Here is a 19,321-nt window from a genome sequence, read left to right as displayed (position 1 = left end):
TGAAAAATAATGCATGTTCTAATCCATGTCATTACCACTTGTCAATAAAAGGTCACAAAAAGCATGAATCCAGTTCTAACAAGTGCACTCAATGCACGCCCCAAGCTTCCTCAAAAGCAGTGCACAGCTTTGAGCACGTAAGTGCAGCTGAAAGGGGGTACTGGCTGATTGAGAAGGCGGCTTCCGTGTAGTCAGGATCGACCTGAAACAATATTTGCACCAAAAGGTAAGCACACATGAAAGACATAGTATATGGCAGCAGAATATGAAGAAAAGCCAGGGCTATGTTAGAGAACAATTCCAACAAAAAATCTTACTTCCTACTTTGCTTTAGATACAGAACAAAAATAAAATGACGATTACGTTACTACCTAATGCGAAATTTGAGTGCAGCTCATCAGCTGTTTCAGCTTTTCGATCGACTGAGGCAAAGAGTTCGAGCAAGACATGTATGTACGATTATCCACAACTCATTATTTTTCACACATATTCCTTCTTCAAGAAACACTTTACTAACAGTTCTTGATTGTCATGAAGAAAGCTTAGTGGTCAGAGAAATAGATTAATGTATGCTCGACTTGCTGCACCAATGCCTGCTTTGAGGTCTAAGCAAGTATTTCGCGAGGTTGTCACAGCTGTGGGAGGCATTACAAGCGAGAGGAGCAGGATGTTCTCCAGCATAAGTGGTAAGAAAATCCTGTTTGTCTCTATGTCTACATTAAAGTCCCCACCCCCCACTGCCACCCCGGCAGGTGGCAGTTAATGGTTGACCGCGAGAGTTCCCTCACTGTTGTCAGTGATTTGGCACAACCTTGTCAATGCCAATGCATGCAGTGCACATCTGTCACTACCTCACTATACCACCACATAGCTTAAAACACAATTGAGGTGTCCACGGTTCCAAGAGGGCAGTTATGGGCCTTCCCTCTGGTTCAGGTGTCCACCCAGATGTGTGAGACAGATACTGCGCCATTCACTTTCCTCAAAAAACAATTTACCAATTGTACCCTCTGTTTTCCAAGCTGCCTCTCCATTGTCCACTGCTGGTTACAACAGCCACAGCAACCCCCCCCCCCCCCCCCATGAAACTGAAACATGTGCTGAAAAAGCTACACCAAAATGCAACTGTAATGGCTGTGTCACACAGGTGCTTTGAAACATAGGCGTTCAGCTGCTCACTGTTACCAAAGAACTATAAGGACATGCATGGAAGTTAAGCAAGGCAGGAACATGCTCCAGCAGCTGGATCTTGCAGCTGCACCTTGTAGCTGGCAGTTTTTGTGCAAACTGAGGATGAACCTTCATCATTTTGCCATTGTGGATGAGCCCTACTTGTCACAGCAAATTGTACCAATACAGACCATATTAATGAAGTGCCCTAGGACCATTTTCCTCTGATTGGTGCACCGCAGTGCAGGCTTTTCTTTGAAGACTGTGGAGCTGCAGAAGTCTGCAGCTAAAATTTTCTGCATTTCAGGTGTTGGAAAACATCGCCAAGTATGCTTCCATAGTGTGACCTCCAGCAAGTTTTTGCGCTACCGCAAAAAAGAAATTGATGCATGAAATTATGAAATGCAGTTTAGCATTCTTGTCATTCAGTTCGCACTATCACATGCAATTCTTACCACAGTTGGCATCTTTGTGCTCTACCACAAAGAAAACTCTTTCAGACAATCGGGAGCAATACATGCATGGCTCACGAGTAATTGCAAATCCATTATTCTTCTGTCCCTATCAGCCAGCTCAAAAGAGCCCCTGAAAATAGGGCCGCTGTTGCTGTATGCACAATGGTGCACCAATCGCATCAGCAAATTGCCATTGTGAGCTCAACTCAGATCAAAACTCAACAGAAGCAGTATTTGTCATGTTTAATTTAAACTGCACTTCGTTGGAATCGTTTCCTTTTACGCTATGCAAAGGGAGCATCTTGAAAAAATTTGCACATCACCGGAGAAATGACATACTGTTCAGGATACTTAACACAGATTACTGTATTGCATTGACCCAGGCAAAAGTCAATGAAAAGTGCAGCTAATAGATTCCAGTTTCACTCAATTCATCATGGTCTTTGTAACATAAGCTGTAAAATCAGCCCTCAGAACTTCAGCTGTCAGAAGATGAATTTATTCTATCAGATGATTTCAGTGCAAGTAAGTGTCACTTTGTCATCAAAGCTAGAGTCACACAATGTAATAAAATCGTTAATATTTTTCTGTGGTTATGAAGAAGGCAAAAAGAACTGCAGAAAGGTACTATGGTCGTCATAGTTTCCCGTACACAAATTATGTAAATACAGTCGCCGGCCAGTTTCTCGGACTTTGCGGGGCCTGGGAAACGGTCCAAATAATAATTGAAAAGCCCAAAAAGTCTGTGACCTTCAAAAAATCAATTTAATAAGAAAAACGGCCTTCAAAAATCGCGAACTTTGCCGTTTCCCCAAGTTCTCTTTGCAAGCGATAATATTAGATTGTATTCATGCCAGGGTCAAGCTTTTATCACGTCCACACCACATTGTTACCAATACCAGACAATGTGACGTGACCGCCTCACTCGTCTAAGCTGCGGCGGATGCTACCACCATTGAGTTAAGGGGGGATGGTGCCTCGCGAGGTGTGGGTAGGGATTTTTTTGTTTCTCAGCTTCTGTTGTGAAAAAAAAAAAAAAAAACTCAAAACTTGCCTTGATATATTATCTATAAGTTTGCAAGAGGCACATTAAGTTATACTGAAAAATACTGCGTCGATTTGAAGTTAACTGAAAAATAATATCCATGCTGTGGAGCTTTGAGAAAGGTACATTCACAAAATAACTGTTGCCATCATCAGGAAGAGAATTTCCAAGAATATCCTTTAATGCATGTAGAATTGATCGAACTAGAATAATTGTGTATAGATATTTATTTTGCAAAAAAAATTTTGAAATTCAATTGATCACACCTTCTTCAGTGATATAAATATTGATTAAAAAAAACAACCTTCATTCATACCATGGTTTGTCTAGTTCAGCAGATGGAAAAGGAATACATCTAAAAGGTGCGAGAGGGTTTAATTTAATTTCTTCTAAAGGTTGACAAGAAAATGTCCTTAAATGCACAAAAGAAGGCACTTTCAATAATTGCAGCAGTACCAATCCTAAAATATGCTCAGTGCCTAGCTTATTTGTTCAAAGTGAGTTATAAAGCCCTGGCAGAGGCACAAAAGTATGCCTTTGTTATCAGGATGTTGTCCATGTGGTTCATCACCACATTACAAAATACGTTAGGATAGCACACCGGTTTGCTCAAAGCCTGCGCTTCTCTCGCAGATTGGAAGAGAAATAAGGCATCACTGTCTTTGCAGTGTATTCAGAAAGCAGCAAGCCGCCAGGTTTAGTAAACTCCAAAAACAAGGCTGCACGACTAGCAAAACAACTGATGGCAGTTTTCCACATTAAAGAACAGCAGGTGTTCCATTTGTGAGTTTTGGTTGTTTTGCAGACCAGTGTGACAGCGGCGCAAAGAAAAAAAAATATAGAGGCATCTGCTCACTGTCAGTGAATGGAAGTGAGAGGAAACAATATTTTTCAATTTCCTTCTCAGTGAAGAAAAGTAGCACAGAGCTGTTTTGAAACAGAGTGCGACACTACTTCAAGCAGAGTTGACCAAATGTTTAGGGGAATCCCCCAAGGTGGAGTAGATTTGTAATAAGGGAGTAATTACTCATTGACAGCCACCCGAGCACAGCCATACGGCTACAAAGGAAAGCTATACAGCTTTCTCAGAAACTTCGTAGTTAAAGAAAAATTCGTCCTGGTCCGGGGATCGAACCCGGGACCACCGCTTCACCGGAGCAGGCGCTCTACCGTCCCGCTCTTGCCGTCCCGGTTAGCTCAATTGGTAGAGCCGTCCCGGTTAGCTCAATTGGTAGAGCGACTGCTCCGGTGAAGCGGTGGTCCCGGGTTCGATCCCCGGACCAGGACGAATTTTTCTTTAACTACGAAGTTTCTGAGAAAGCTGTATAGCTTTCCTTTGTAGCCGTATGGCTGCGCTCGGGTGGATGTCAATGAGTAATTACTTCAAGCAGAGTCTCTGGTAACCATGGCTATAGATGCATTGGTGGTCCTGGACACTGCCTAAGAGTGGTCCTATGTCGAGTTAAACTGTTGCGTTTCTGAGTATGTAAACTCTAAATTATAAGAAATCCACCAACTGACACTAACAGCATTCTGCCATAGTACTAGCATTATTTTGATAAGGAGACTAATAATAAAACTGCAAGTGCCATATTACATTCTCAATAAAAAAAGGCTTTCAAGTGTGATGGCAAAAATAAATTGTTCACAAATTGGTCGTTCATCACAATCACGAAAGGGCTCGGGCAGTGTGAGTGCCTGGCTTGCGTTGTGCTGAAGAGAACATTTTGATATACGGTACTGCATTTACTAGAATGCAAAGCGAGTTCTTTAACCAAAAATCAAAATTAAATATTCCATTTTATAACCTAATAGTACACAGACACAAAGGCGCACTATTCACTTGCATATTGGTTGATGTCTTGCCACATGGCCAACTTAACTGCAAGAAGAAACAGAGACTAAGGGGAACTCCAAACCTCAAACATTCAACTAAGGCGATTGGCATGGCACATCACATTAGAGCTGTGCACGGGCTCGGGCCAACCCGAAAGCCCGTACCCGGCCCGGGCCGGGCTCGGGCCACGGTATATTTGTCTCGAACGGGCCGGCCGGGCTTCGCGATCGCTCCTGCGTGGCTCCAGCCGCCCTACTGTTGCAAGGTTCGAAACTAATCTGCAGGAGTGCCGCACTTGCCTCAAGCCGTCATCAATGGACGATTTGTTGTTTTTACATAACTTGGAGTGATAACTGTCTCACCAATTTTCATCATACTCACCAATTTTCATCTAGACCATGAGAGCTGAGCATTTTAAAAACATTGAAATAAACGGATTTTTCTTAAATTATCTCTTTCTGTTTCATCGTCACTTCAATTTCAGTTTTGCAGGTCGGGCCGGGCCCGGGCCGGGCCTTAACTCGGGCCGGGCCCGGGCGGGCTTAGGTTTCTTCAGTGTCGGGCTGGGCCGGGCCTCCGTCAGTAGTGTAGGGCTCGGGCCAGGCACGGGCTGAAATTTGCGGCCCGTGCACAGCTCTACATCACATGTCAGAGAAGTGGTGAAGCAGTGAGAAACTTGTAACCGGAAGCGGCACATTTGAGCTCCAACCACTAATTCGATGCTTGATTCCAATGAAAGTACGACAGGACACGCAAGTTGTAAACACCTTCATTTCATTCTGTGGAAGTTTGGCAGAGACTTCTCGAGGCTCTCCTCTGTATCGGAAAGGTGCTCTCAATGCTTTCCTTACTATTGTTATCTTTGGAAACACTGCACTTCAGTGCTGCCCCGCAATTTTTATACGGCTCCGTGTGTAAGACAATGGCATGACTCACCAAAGGGTTGAGCGAATGGGAGAAGTTTCAGTTTTACGACGAGGAAGTGTGCAGTTAAAGCAGTCATGGCGGCAACGATGGCATGGCAGGACTCTGCAGTTATTTTCGCACTGGTCTTATCTGAGATCCTTTTGCGCGACTCTCGTCTCATCTTCCCCATCTTCCGAAGAAAACAAGCCACAGGAAGGCCATTTTCCTAACCAACTTTCCACATGCTGCAGCCTCGTTCCTCCCGTTACTTTCATGTACTTTTCATTTTTCTCTATTTGCGCCCGATTACGTCACATTCGTGTGCTGTATTTTTGTCCCTGTTTGCATTTTCAATGTCGATCCTTGTGGCAGAATTGCGGTTGCATTACTTTCGGGTAATACAGTATGTCACGAAGGGTTTGAAATCCCAAAGCTGCGCACGAGCTATGAGAGGCGGTGTAGCGGAGGGCTCCAGAATAATTTAGAGCACCTGGGGTTTTTTAATATGCAGTGACATCGAAAAGCACATTGTCGTATTGTGCATTTAGCTGCCATCGAAACGTGGCCACCTCGAGCAGGATTCAATACCACCTTGGGCTCAGCAGCCATACACCACCGCCACTAAGCTGCAGAATACTTTGTGATTAGTACCTTGCAGAAGGTCTTGCACAACGAGGGACAGGTTTCTGCAGTCAATGCATTTCACTTGCATATGCCATAGCTGCATTAATGCATTATCACAGAATGATTACTTACAAGCTTCTGTCATACCTGCTGAAAACAGTATAATCTTTCCTTTTTCCAGCTCATAGGACAGACTTGCACAAAAAAAAATAATTTCAATGACTAGTAATTCTATATCAGTGGTAGATAGAATGTATAATAAGAAGGTGAAATCAACCCGGAGAAGAAAATGGCTACAAAATAGGACAAACACAGAAACTACCAAACCGACTTACCGAACCATGAGCCATGGCACCAATGACCACAACGATTGGCTCATCTGTTTCAGGAACAAGCTCTCGTGGCCTGACTAGTTTATCTGCATGTAGAGACATGGATATCTTCCGACAGCCCACAGGAAGCCAGTCTGTGACGGGGTTCTTGATTACCTGCAGTTGCGGCAAGGAAACAGTAACCATCCATTAAAAAATTTACACTCCCTCGTCTCACCAACTGCAACACACCCTTGACTGCTTATGATACATGGATAGACACCAGGCTTTGAGAAACATATAACTTAAAATACTGCCAGCAACATTTTCAACCTGCTGCTGCAGCCCATGTATCAAGATGAATACAAGAAAACTAAATCATTTACAAAATTACATAAATGGTCACGCCTTACCAAGTCATTCACTCAGCTGTAGGGAAGAAGAACTTGAATGCGTGATTCAATATAGTTCCCAACATCAGCAGTAACAACATGACCTCTGGGCTGAATACCACAGTGCAATTATTGAGGTTAAGTGCAACAAGCTTTTACACTGTGCATGGCAGTTTTATGAACATTGCAATGTGCAAAACTGTGGGGACTAGTTTAAACTTGTTATCCTGTTCCAATTTACCACCATGGCTGGCTACTTCTCCTGCAACCAGAGCACACAGAGAGCCGTGGCATTTTTACCACCCTTGAAGCTATGAGTGGCACCAAACTCAGGTAATGCCCAGCTCCAAGTCTTCACCCCTTCGATCTGAACTCTACCCTTTGGAATAGCTAAGTGGTTCTCTACACTACTCACAAAAACGCTGTTCCTTAGTCTCGAAGTCCCCAGCAAGTTTTATCATGTTTCTTAGAGTAAACTTAGCTTTGTTGCCTCTTTTCCCAGCCTGAACTACTGGTGTGCATTAATCAGCAAGACAACAGTGCCCTAAGGCAAACTAAGCGTAGATCCAAAACACAGACCACACTGACATGTGAATGCACCAGTAACTTGAATCATATTAGGCTCTCAGTGTCCCCAGCATGTAACTCTAATTTCAGCTTCCAGAACAACACCAAAACAAGATATTACAGTGAGAGGATGTACACAAAGATTTTGAAGCAGGACATCCTAACTTACAAGCAGGGGAAGACTAAGCTCAACACAAAAGAGCAGCTTCCTATACATGCAATAATCATTTCCTACAACAAAGCCGTATAAATTCAACTGCAAGGCGCGGCAATATGCCGAATACAGTTTAAAAATAAACTATAAGCTTGCACTGCTGATTGCATATCTTGTTCTTGTAGTGATACTGCCTAAAAATATTTCCTACAACTGGATGGCAAGGCTGACATGGCAGCTAACTAAAATTACCCACCTCTGCCCCTTTTGGACAGACGAGGATCCAGTTTCACGCAAATTCTAAGAGTGATGTTTCCAGTTCACTGCTCTGGCAGGTGAATTAGCACAGGCACCATATTCTGTAACATTTTTATTTGCTTTTCATTTTGTTTATTCTTCACTAAAATGAGAGCAACAGGAGATGGGAAAGCAAAAGACAATTCAAGTGGTCCATGCTCCAGTTTTTCATGTCAAATGCATGGCTGTGCTCGTGCATTTTACTGTACCATTACAGTTTGACCAGCACAGCACTCACAAAAATAATGCTACCACAGCCACCATGACAGAGGTAGCCTACCGAACGCTGCAGTTTTCAGTCTTTTCAAACAAAGTTACCCATCATCAAACTGGGAAACCCATTTCGATTTCCAGTAACCATGCCTAATAAAATTCCAGCATGGGTGTGGTCATGCAAACATCAGCATGATGTCATGCTCCACATCCTACATCATTGGGAAGCACTAACAGAGTCCTTCAATGGCCTCCTGGTCATGAAGCTTCCACGCAACACTTTGTGCACTGCCAGGAGTGGGCGCATTGCAATGCCAGCGGGGAAGGCGGCGGCTGCCATTGGCAGCATTGTGACGAATTGACATAGAATTTCTCCACTTCATTCTGTGTACAGTGTGCGAAAAGCTGCGTGGGATCGCGATGGCCAATGCCAAAGATGTGCTGAGCACCACGCTGCCGGGTTCGGCAGTAGGTTCAGCCGCAGGAGAATGTACGAAGATGTGTCACTGTTTGCTTTGCTGTATGACTGTGAGCTGCGTGCCGTGCTGTAATGGGCCACGCCACGGCAGGAAACCGTGGTTGTTTTTTTCGACACTCTGAACATCCACGACCACAGAAACCATCCTGACATCAGAAATATCATTCATGATCCAGGCTGCCATCTGTAGTAGTGCGAAAGCAGGTGGAACCCACTGCTCCAATTAAGAATTTAGGATGGACACACATTGTCCTGACTGCTCTAACTCATAATCAGTGTGCCCTCCCGGTGTGCTCCTCGAAGTCAGGATTAATATCCTGGCCGTTGACGTGCCAGCAACTCGAAGAATCCGTCTAGATCTGTCACCTGAACAGGATACAGCGAAAAGTAGTGCCTATTACGTGCTTGAATGTCCCCAGCGCAGCTGATGTAAACGATGACTAGCACCTAGCAGAGCAATAGCAGGAGCGTGCTTCGTTTCCCACTCGCTTATTTAATTATTAGGTTGGCGCTGTCGACACAGGAGTTGTTTGTGCTTGAGCTTGCTTTTTATTGCTGTGAAAGTGTACAGGTGAGTACAAAAAGAGATGTCGGTGCGGAGTGCCACGGCACTGCATAAATGCACAATGCAGCTTTACTGTGTAAACAGCGATTTCAACTCTGTCAAGTGTAGTGTTGTTCTAAAAAATAACAGTGTCATAATGTGAACACGGCAAAGTAGCACATCTACAGCTATGACCATCGTGGAAGACTGACAAGTGTGAAATTTTTTTATAACTCGTGAACGCTTTGCAACATGACATGGGGTGACAATAAACGAATCAGTAGAATTTGGAGCATACATGCTTGCTTGTTTTGTAACGTATCAGTATATATTGAATACATCTGCATTTCGGGGATAATTATTTATTTACAATTGTATAAAAACTCAATTCCTTCATATCTGCTGTCAAAGTTCACCTTAGAATGGTCGTACAGTACTGCGGCAATTTTGCTCAGGATTTCAAATCTCTGTGGCAAATTTTATGTTCCTTACGTCCGTTCAGTCAGGTTCTGCGAAACTTGTTTTTCTTAGAAATATTGCTTAAATTTAAAAAGCATGCCAAGTAGTGACCACGGCACTTCATAGCAGCACTGAGTTATGCAAAGAGTCTATTATGCATTGCTTGAATGCACACTTGTCTCCCATATTTCATTTCCAGACAAAGTACAATAAAATATTGTTCTGCAGATGTGGCTTTCCTATATTCACATGACAAAAGTTTAAGATATTAGTCATATATGAATACAAGCACCTTTTATAGCAGTAGCTTGAGCCATAACTCTTCAGTGCTGACGCCACTTCACTGCTTACTGACTTGCCATTTCGCACCTAGCAGCAGCTTCTGTCCCCACATCAAACTTCCTCGGAAGCTTCATGACCAGTAAAAAGGTACTAAAGGACTCTGGCATTACTGCACGATGCATTACTGCATCAATGTTAGATGCAGTAATGACGAGAAATTTTCAGCAGGCTTTGTAGGAGGCAAAAATTCAATCAGGAGCATCTTATTCATGTTTTGTGGCAGGAGACCAACAGTGAGATAGGAAAAATGCAACTGCAGTCAGAGTTTGAACTAACTTGTGCAACGGTTTAAAAAATGCAAACATGCAGCCTGACGATTTCAATAGCGCAGAGCTCTAGGTGGCCGCCTTGACCAGGTATCCGCATTTTTTTGGTTTGGTTTAGTTTATGGGGTTTAACGTCCCAAAGCGACTAAGGCTATGAGAGACGCCGTAGTGAAGGGCTCCGGAAATTTCGACCACCTGGGGTTCTTTAACGTGCGCTGACATCGCACAGTACACGGGCCTCTAGAATTTCTCCTCCAAAGAAATTCTAGCCGCCGCGGCCGGGATCGAACCCGCGTCTTTTGGGTCAGCAGCCGAGCACCATAGCCGCTGAGCCACCGCGGCGGCCGCATTTTTTTACTAGCACAAATTTTTCTTGGCAGAAGTTGCAGAGAATGTTGAAAAACGTCCACCTAAGTTGTTTTCTTCGATATCACTTTAGCCTGGTTTCTTTTTAAAAGGTTAAATAAAGCCTGCAAGATTTAAAAATTAATGCGTGACTGCGCTGGTGTGTCTCAATGTTAGACCTCTTAAACATGCTTCAACTGAAGGAACTCGATTAGGGAAAGCCACAATGAATAAACAACCAGCAATCATTTCAGGATGAGTGCGACCACTTTGCTTCTTTAGAGTTATGATCCCGAAGCAGGAGCACAACCACACCTTCGCCATCCAACAAGGCTGCACTTCTTGCAGCGAAGCATTCTGTCATGTATGTTCAGTTCTCGTCTCAAAAAGCGCCACTAATTTCCTCCACTGATGGGTTCGCAATTGCCGTGTACTTTCCATGAGCTCCACTGTTTCCTGCTCTAGTGGTTGCAACGAAAGGACTCTGTTGGGACTTTCTTGCCCTGAACTATAATTCAAGCTGGTGTGGCAGAAGATACCCTGCAACAACATAAGCTCGAGATCACGCGTGCATGTGTGCATTCATGATCTGATCATCATATGCCAGTCCGTGCAGAATGCCACCTAATCATTGGAAAGTGACTCAGTTTAGCTAGAACTCCTATTAATCAACTTTTTATGCTCAAGGTTCGTATCAACGTGATTCTACTGCACAAACAAACCAGAAGCAGAGGTGCTGACGGCACTTTTACAGCGAGTGCAAATGGGGGTCCAAGGATCATGGAGGTCCATGGAAAGCGTCCGAAACATTTATCGAGGCCTTACACTGATCTTAAGGGGCACGTGACAGTGCTGTGCAAAAGCCCCATAAATCTAGAAGGACTCAAATTTAGCAACATTTGAGCCTTTCAAAAGCAATATTAATGAAATAGCATTGAAAGCCACACTGAAGTAAAAACCCAGCGGCGGTCAGTGCCATCTCTCATAAAATTCACTGGTTGGTGGACAAGTGTGGGATGTAATGAGGCCTCATGACATGGCCGAGTTGACAGATGCACTGGCTACATGAGACGGCCGAGCGCGATGGCGGGCACGGCTTCAGTTGGCAGGTGTGCTTGGTAGTGTGCAAAGGTGTCCAGGCAACAATGGCACATGAGTGTATCGTAGTGCAAAATTCCCACGCAGAGAGGGCAACCGTAGAAATATGTTGCTGAAAATGGAGTATCAGTGGTTGTACAAGCTCAGCACATGTGGCGAACAGCAGCAACGAAGCAGAAGCAGGCCGAACTGACTTCAGACTTTAATGCTATCGCATTCTCAACAGGCAATGTAATTAAGAGCCCACTAAATGTTTTTTCATTGCATCTGCATTCGCACTGTTCATATGGGGCAATGTAGGTGGTGCCGCCAAAGCAGATGTGCAAGATGCACGCACATTATGTATTAATAGTGTACGGCAAAGGGCTAGAAAGTGAAACGGCACAAAGTCGGTTCCGTTGGCTATCTTTCTCGTCACACATCGAGAGAAGGAACCAGAGTCATGACTGTGCACATTAGACAGTAGCCTCAGTCTCTTTGCATTCACCACGGCTCTCTTGGTTGCTGGAATAAAATTTTGGCAGAGCCTTGGCGCAATTTCACCAAAAACCGTCAATCTGAAGCAGTATATAGCAGGCTTAATGCAATGGCGCAGGCTGGCACAATTGGCAGCCTTCCCACCGTTGTGACACACAAAAGAAAAGGAAATGATGTGCAACATTGCAACCAAATATTCAGCCAAATACCACTGCTGCTAAGTACAGAGTGACAAGGCTACAGTGGTTAAATGGAGTGGTGATTACTCACTTTGAGGAGCTTCACAGATCCATTTCCAGCCCGGATGCAAAGCTTGTGCAGGAGTTGAACTGAAAAAGCAGCAACAATACTCATGTAAGACTCTAGTGCATGTACATAGTCAATGCAGGCAAGGTGAAAAATAAACAGCTGTTAACATGTTAAAGAAATTCCTTTCCTCTTTGCCCTCAATGTTCCAACAAGTCGTAGATATAGCTGTATTATCTGAGAAAAATGTCTTTACAGTCTGCCAGCCATTTCTGACAGCCCTGGTGCCAAAGCAATTCTGCACATGGGTGATACCACAGCGTGTGTACATGGTTGAAGGCCCCCACTGTAATATGTGACAGAATTCGAGATCACGAAAGCGTGGAACTTCATTCTTAACTCTTTAAGCATAAAACATATAAACATACTGTCATTATAAACCATACTGTGCACATTACTATCAAAACAGCTCCAAATAAAGCAGTTGGATACAAAAAGGGAAACTCAGTGGCCGTTAGCCTTCGCAGCAACTCTGTCACCTCCAACTGCACGTTAAATAGAATGCTGTATGTCTGGTCACAGCTTTCTGCACAAATTTTTTTCAACCATGACAGCCTTCTTGACATGTGCAGTCTGTCTTTGCATCTGCAAGTGGCCTATCTCTAGAACAACTCACAGGGCTTGTCTACTTCCTTACAGATGCTGCCTGCCCCATCATTTCAAGATGAGCAGCCTTCCTTGCGAAGCCGCACCCAACAAAGATTCATTTTCAGGAATCAAGTGCAAGAAATATCCAAGAATCAAACTGCAAACCTTTATTCTAAAGCCAGCACTGTGCGGACTGAACCATGAGCCAATCAGTACCAGCATGCGCTATAAGAGAAGCTAACGATCCTCGCCAATAAAGTTTTAAGAATGTGCAGTAAGAAAGGTTGTAACAATGACATCAGTCAGTGCAGAAATAAGACCTCTACAGCAATTCTCAGCCAATCCAGTGCTCGAGTTCCGGCTATGGAATAGGCTGCAAACCTTTTGTCAAATCTATGGAACTGGACTGTTTGCACTTCACACAGAAAAATACAATTAGTGCATTTTCTTGCTGACATTGGCTCAGAGGTCATAGTCGTTCGTTCAATCAAAATGCTACCAACACCCCGCCAAGTAGAAACAATTTTCAAGTTTCGAAGAATAATACGCCCACAGAAAACTTGTCGATCGTTCTGAACCACTACCTTGAAGTCATTCCAACCCTCCTTCCTTCTTTTATCTAGGACACACTGCACTTTCTTCGAATAACAGAATCACACAATGATGCAGCCATTATCCCAGTGGATAGCATACTGGTCGCACTTGATGTCGCCACTTCATACACAAATATTGCCATAAATGAACAGATCAACGTGCTCTCGAACGCTCTAACTTAAAATCCGCACCTGCATGAAAATGAAGATTATCTCTCACTATACTTCAGTTGGTACTCACGCTCACCTATTTTGAGGTCGATTTTTATTGTTACCTTTAAGCACTATTTGGAACAAGTGTGGACACTTTCTTTGCACCGACCAATGCAAACATGTTTATGAGGTTAAGAAGTCTAAACTTTGAAATTCATTCTTTGAAATATTGCTCACATACCTTCGCTACATAGATGACATTTTCATGATATGGCAACATGAGTCTAAGACCGTAAAAGCATTCATCACGCATCTTAATTCATTCCACTCTAGCATTAAATTTATCTTCCCCCATTTTCTTGACACTGATGTTCGTTTAGAAAATCATCAGTTTAGAACCACACTCTACAGGCAGCGTACAGACAGACAGTAATACTTAGATTCCACTAGCCATCATCCAAGACACTGTAAGCAAAGCATATTTGCAAGACAGGGAGCGCGCCTTAGAAGAATATGTACCGACACCGACGACTACTTGAAACATCTCCACTCATTAAAAACGCACTCATTAATAGAAACCATTCCCAGAACTCCCTTAATAATGCTTTATGATCAACCAGTCTAAAAAAAGCGATGTAATTAAAGAAAGCCAAAAGTTAACTTATAATGAAATACTTGAACACCCTCATAACATAAATAATGTTCTGCAGAAATATCACCTTATTTTAATTAGCAGCAACCGTCTCAAAAGAATATTTGCCGAGAAACCAAGGGTGACATACATATGCAACACAAACCTGAGATATATCCTAGTACATGCTAGGCTTCAATATAAAAACTAGTTTTAACTTCGCATTGTCTAAAGTTATCTACATGCTTCAATGCCCCTCCTGTCAGCAACAATACATTGGAGAAATCAGACAATCAATGAGTGCGGGGCTAAATGGATGTCATGTTGACACAGAAAAGAATGTCCAAAATGCAGTTTTGGAACATTTTGATCACAGAGGTCACAACTTTGATGAACCTAGGCGACTGATTGTCTAATCAGGCTTCAAATCTGCAAGAGATAAAGAATACAGAGAGGCATTTCTAATCCACAAATTTAAAACCTTACAGACAGCAGAGATCAACATCTCCGAAAAGAATTTAGAATCTCTTAAGGCTGGTTCACATGCAAGGGACTGAGCAATCTGAGCGGCACATCATGGCGAAAAATTTCCAACTTGTTGGAACCTCGCTGCTCTTGCCGCTCGAGCCACTGCAATTGCAACAGTGTTTGCACCGTGGCAGCAGACATCGCAATCGTTTTCACTTGCATGTGAAACCGGCTCCAGGTATATTCCAGCACTGACGTAATTCTTTAAAAAGGTCTTGCACCTGGCCAGAGAAAAAATAACACCAAAAGATAAAAGCACATTACTCCGACCTTCCTAGTACTTCATATTGCCTCATTATTGTTCTTGTAGTCAGCTAGTTACAGTGTCTGTCTTGCCTACTGTCTCTATTTTTCGCTTGTGCTGTTCCTTACCTTTGATAGACCAATAGTGCAACCTATGGCAAGTAACCCTTTACAACCCCCACGGAGCCCGGAGAATTACCTTTAACATGTTTCCAGTCACTCACACCACTTGTTCAAATGCACTACCCTTACTTTCTTGCTGAAATGTAATGACAAGCAACTTAATGAAATCAACAAATCTTTAAGCCCAAGGCATACCATATCCATGCTTGGCTGCTTTGCATATCAGCACACTACCGTCTTCCACTCACAAGCACACTTGTGCTAATTTCTTTTCCTTGCTGCAGTCTATGAACTTAATGCTCTTGTAGCATGACTGGTCCACTCATCCTTTCAATGCCATCCCCATGTATCAAAATGGCTTAAACTGCTCAAACATGTGCTCAATCTCAGGATCAAGCAATTTTCAAGTGCTTGGCTTTTGGTTGTATGGTGCTTAACGTCCCAAAGTGACTGAGCCTGAGAGGGTTGCCACAGTGAGGGCTTCGGATCATTTCGACTACCTGGGGTTGTTTAACGTACACTGACACTTCACTGTATATGGGTCTCTACATTTCGTCACCATCGAAATGCGACCGCCATGGTCACGTTCGAACTCGCGTCTTTCAGGTCAGCAGCAGAGCACCATAACCATTGAGCCACCGTGTGATAGCTTCAAGTGCTTGGCCCTGTTGTACTTATATGACCATCAAGAGGCCACTCGGTGGCTGGCACTGTAATCGCTACTACTAGCACTTAACAATGACATTGTACCTAATCAGTAATGCCTCAACACAACACGAACTTTCCAAAGATATGGGCATAGCAACAGACACAGCTACACAACCTCAGGAGACAGATGTGCCACAGGGCAACGTCTCTCATGCTAAATGCCCTAGGGGATCATGAACTCAACAGTGCAAAAAATACTCATGAGGACATTGGCCTTATGGGAGAGTAGGATATGAAATTTTGCAGCTTTTGCAACTTCTGAAGACCCGAACCTACCTCACTGTTGCTCCTCTGCCCTGTTCCCTGCCCGAACCACCTGACATGACAAATTGGAACCTACGCAATTACCCGGCCTACCGATCCCACCAACCCGAGACGCACTTGCATGTGAAGACATCGTACTCCTACCCATGCCGTTCAGCACATCCAAGGGCCTAGGCCATCGGCTCCTGGCGACCTGCGGCCTGAAAGCTTCGTGGGCCAGGACACCTTCGCTCATCTTTTTCATTGTGAAGCCCAGCAATACACCACCTTGCCATTTCTGCATTTTTGTTGTACCGTCATCTCCAGCCCATCACCATTTTGCACGTCTTTCAGTGACTTTCATTCACTGTCAGGATGATCGCTCAATAGCTCAGTGTAGCATCACGAAGACGACGAAGCTGGCAGTGGCACAAGACAGAGCACTCGTACTAGGCCAGAGGCCATTAAATCATCTCTTTGCAATCGCTCATCATGTCAATCTTCAGTTGACTGCTATGTAACAATATTACAATTTTTTCCATGCCTCACATGCCCTGTACTCAGACGTCAGAGCCACCATTCAGCTGTTGAAACCAAAACAGCAAGGCAGAAAAAATTCCATCATAAATTGTTTGCCAGTCATAAGTAAATACCATGTGATGATCCAGTGGTCTCTGTACGCTAATGTCTTCTGCGTCATTAAAAAAAAGTAAACGCACAGCCATATCTGGTGGCCGCTCTCCTTTAAAGACTAACCTGTCAGGATCCACCACTGAATAAAGGCCAAAAATTGCACACGCTTGAGACGCAAAACCATAACGTCTGACCTTTTTGAGTGCAATCGCATAACATTTTGCACCCTCAGTTGCTTCCAGGCCAACCTAACTTTAGAACATTTCATCAACACTCTAACCTTTTCGATATTTTCGCATTCCGTTCAAGTATTACACCCATGAACATGGAATATCAAACTCCGAGACCTGTATATATATATATATATATATATATAAAAAGATTTCTGCCTGCGCTCTGGTGAACACAGCCCTGTACACTTGAAACGGCGACATTTTTCTTTTTTTTTTTTTGGGGGGGGGGGGGGGGGGGGGGTACTTGCCCATCAATCCGGAGAACCGCTTGAAGGTTCTTGGTATCCGCGTCTGAGGATTAATTTCAATGAGCACATTCTTCTCTGTGCGGACGTAGACCTGAAGAAGCCCAGCTCTGTTCAGTGGACTGTCAAACAGCATCAGCAGGCACTGCGAAGAGAAAATCAACGTCAGTGGCTGTCAAGCACAAAAAATGTTACGATAGTCCGTAATGCGAAATCTGAGTGCAGCTCTTCACGTATATTGAGCGTGTTACGCTGCTAGCCAACCTCCGGGATATTTCCGTGGCAGCCACCTTTCAGTTGTCCAATCCTCCGCTCTCGCCGTGGAAGGTGGCGTTTCGCCTTGCTGCTACCTGCCAACACGTCACCTGTCAGCTGGCATGTTACGCGGACTACGCCGACGCCGATGACTACGACAAGGAACGCAGGAACGGGCCCCTAAAGAGCTCGGCTTTAAAAGTCTGTTCATTCCAAGCAGAACGGTGGGCCGACAGAAGTGCCATGCAAATATCGGAAGGTTATCTCAACCACCTATGGCCGAGGCGCAGTGCCTACAGTGACCAGCGTCACATCAAAAACCACACCAATGGATATCTCGGTCAAAACAAAACCACGTCTTGCCCATGAAATGCAGTAACCACTGACCTGGTGAGTAATATCCGGCCTACAAAAGGCTGGGTCTTTCTTGAACTTTCGCATCTGCTGTATGTGGTCATCGCAGTTGAGCAACTCGAACGACTTTCCAACCTAAACGGTCAAGAGAAAAAGAAGCCCATGCCGGCGTCAAGCATCGTCAGTCAGTCCATGCTGTTCCCACGTGTATAGCGGGCACCGAGCTAGAAGCTGCCAGCCCATTGCTTACCTTAATAGACTCGAGGTTAGCCTTTTCCAGTACAACAATGAGACGTTTCTCCTGACTTTTTATGTGCTTGGGGACATTAAACTTCGTGAATTCCCCGTCGTCGTCGACGGCTTCACGCTTCCTCTTCGCCGCCATGACAACAATGCGCTGTCGTTGCCAACCGAAGTAATTGAAGCAACCGAAACTCGCTGATCTTAGCGTTACAATAATAAATGAGCTCTGAAGCGCTAAATTCAAAAGCGTTTCAACGCATGTTTTGACTTACTGCTAATTTGCCGAGGTTTTAAACAGTTTTGTGCCGTAACCAAATCACGGAGCACACCGCTCACTCCTTGATACAACTATCGAGTTTTATGAGTTGTTATGGGCCATTCTTTTTCGTTTTGCACTAACGGTGGTCATTGCAATCCAAGTAAATCATCTTCCATGTCGATTACAAACGCCCTTTAAGCATGCGAGGTGTCATAACACCAGTAAATAGTGACATACAGAGTGTTCCGCAATTCTCTCAGCTAAAATTGCGAGTTGTTCGAGCTCAAGTTTATGCAACATTTGGGATACTTGCCTGAATCTATCGAAAGAAGTCGGATATTCACATCGTCTGCGGCGACGTTGAAACGAAACTACCGTTATCTCAGCCATAGGCGCCGACTGCGGGGGGCTAGAGAGCTCAAGCCCCCCCCCCCCCCCCCCCCCCGCCGAAATTTTCGGGGGGGGGGGGGGGGTTACATAAACTAAGTGTGCTGAACATTGATCGTGGAGTTCTTAACTGGATCTGTGCAAGGGCGTCCGCAGAACGTTTTCCTGGGGGGTGCACCCGATGGCCGGGTATGGGGGAGGCAGTAGGTTAGCACCAAGAAGGAACTATTTGTGGTCTAAACTGCGCACATGAAACAAAAATTAGAAGCAGCAAATTAGTGCTAGGCTTGGAGAACAAATATTAGAATTTATTAATGAACAAAGAATTGAACTCAATAAGCAAAATCCGATAACTTAATATCACCTAAGCGTGCTAATCAAACTGTGTAGTTGTTTTCTACTAGTGCATAAATAATATCATTCCAGGGGGGATCAGTATTATGCGGCGCGCGTTTGATTGCGGAACACGCTGTAGAAACAGAACAAACTGTGCTGCTAATAGGCTCTGTTTTTCTCATGGCGACGTGTTTTCCTTTTTTTCCTCACACTTGGTACAACTTGTATGCGCGCAAACGACCTGAACGCTGAGAGTAAAGTAGGAGCGTTTATTAATAAT

At 44.1% G+C, this 19,321-nt stretch overlaps 1 protein-coding gene across 1 annotated transcript; it reads right to left on the bottom strand.

Annotated features, from left to right (window-relative positions):
• Positions 1–18,217, bottom strand: LOC149364152 (ribosomal RNA small subunit methyltransferase NEP1). The gene is made up of 6 exons (XM_089574144.1): positions 18,067–18,217; positions 17,850–17,951; positions 17,211–17,352; positions 12,251–12,309; positions 6,373–6,525; positions 1–202 (listed from the first exon to the last, which is right to left on the bottom strand). The coding sequence occupies exons 1-6, from the start codon at positions 18,199–18,201 to the stop codon at positions 89–91; spliced, it is 705 nt and encodes a 234-aa protein (XP_089430270.1). The 5' UTR covers positions 18,202–18,217; the 3' UTR covers positions 1–88.
• Between the last annotated feature and the right edge of the window lie 1,104 nt (positions 18,218–19,321).

The sequence above is a fragment of the Amblyomma mixtum genome, chromosome 2 (assembly GCF_055824585.1).
Source record: "Amblyomma mixtum isolate Tamu chromosome 2, ASM5582458v1, whole genome shotgun sequence".
Lineage (NCBI taxonomy): Eukaryota > Metazoa > Arthropoda > Arachnida > Ixodida > Ixodidae > Amblyomma > Amblyomma mixtum.
This window is presented reverse-complemented; position numbering and strand designations above follow the sequence as displayed.

Excerpts from the sequence above, each read along its gene's own strand:
- LOC149364152 (XM_089574144.1), bottom strand. The coding sequence starts at position 18,201 with ATGGCGGCGAAGAGGAAGCGTGAAGCCGTCGACGACGACGGGGAATTC. Across the intron at positions 17,353-17,849 it reads GGCCGGATATTACTCACCAG|TGCCTGCTGATGCTGTTTGA; the intron begins GTCAGTGGTTAC and ends TTCTCTTCGCAG. Across the intron at positions 12,310-17,210 it reads GCGGTTCTCCGGATTGATGG|TTCAACTCCTGCACAAGCTT; the intron begins GCAAGTACCCCC and ends CTGCTTTTTCAG.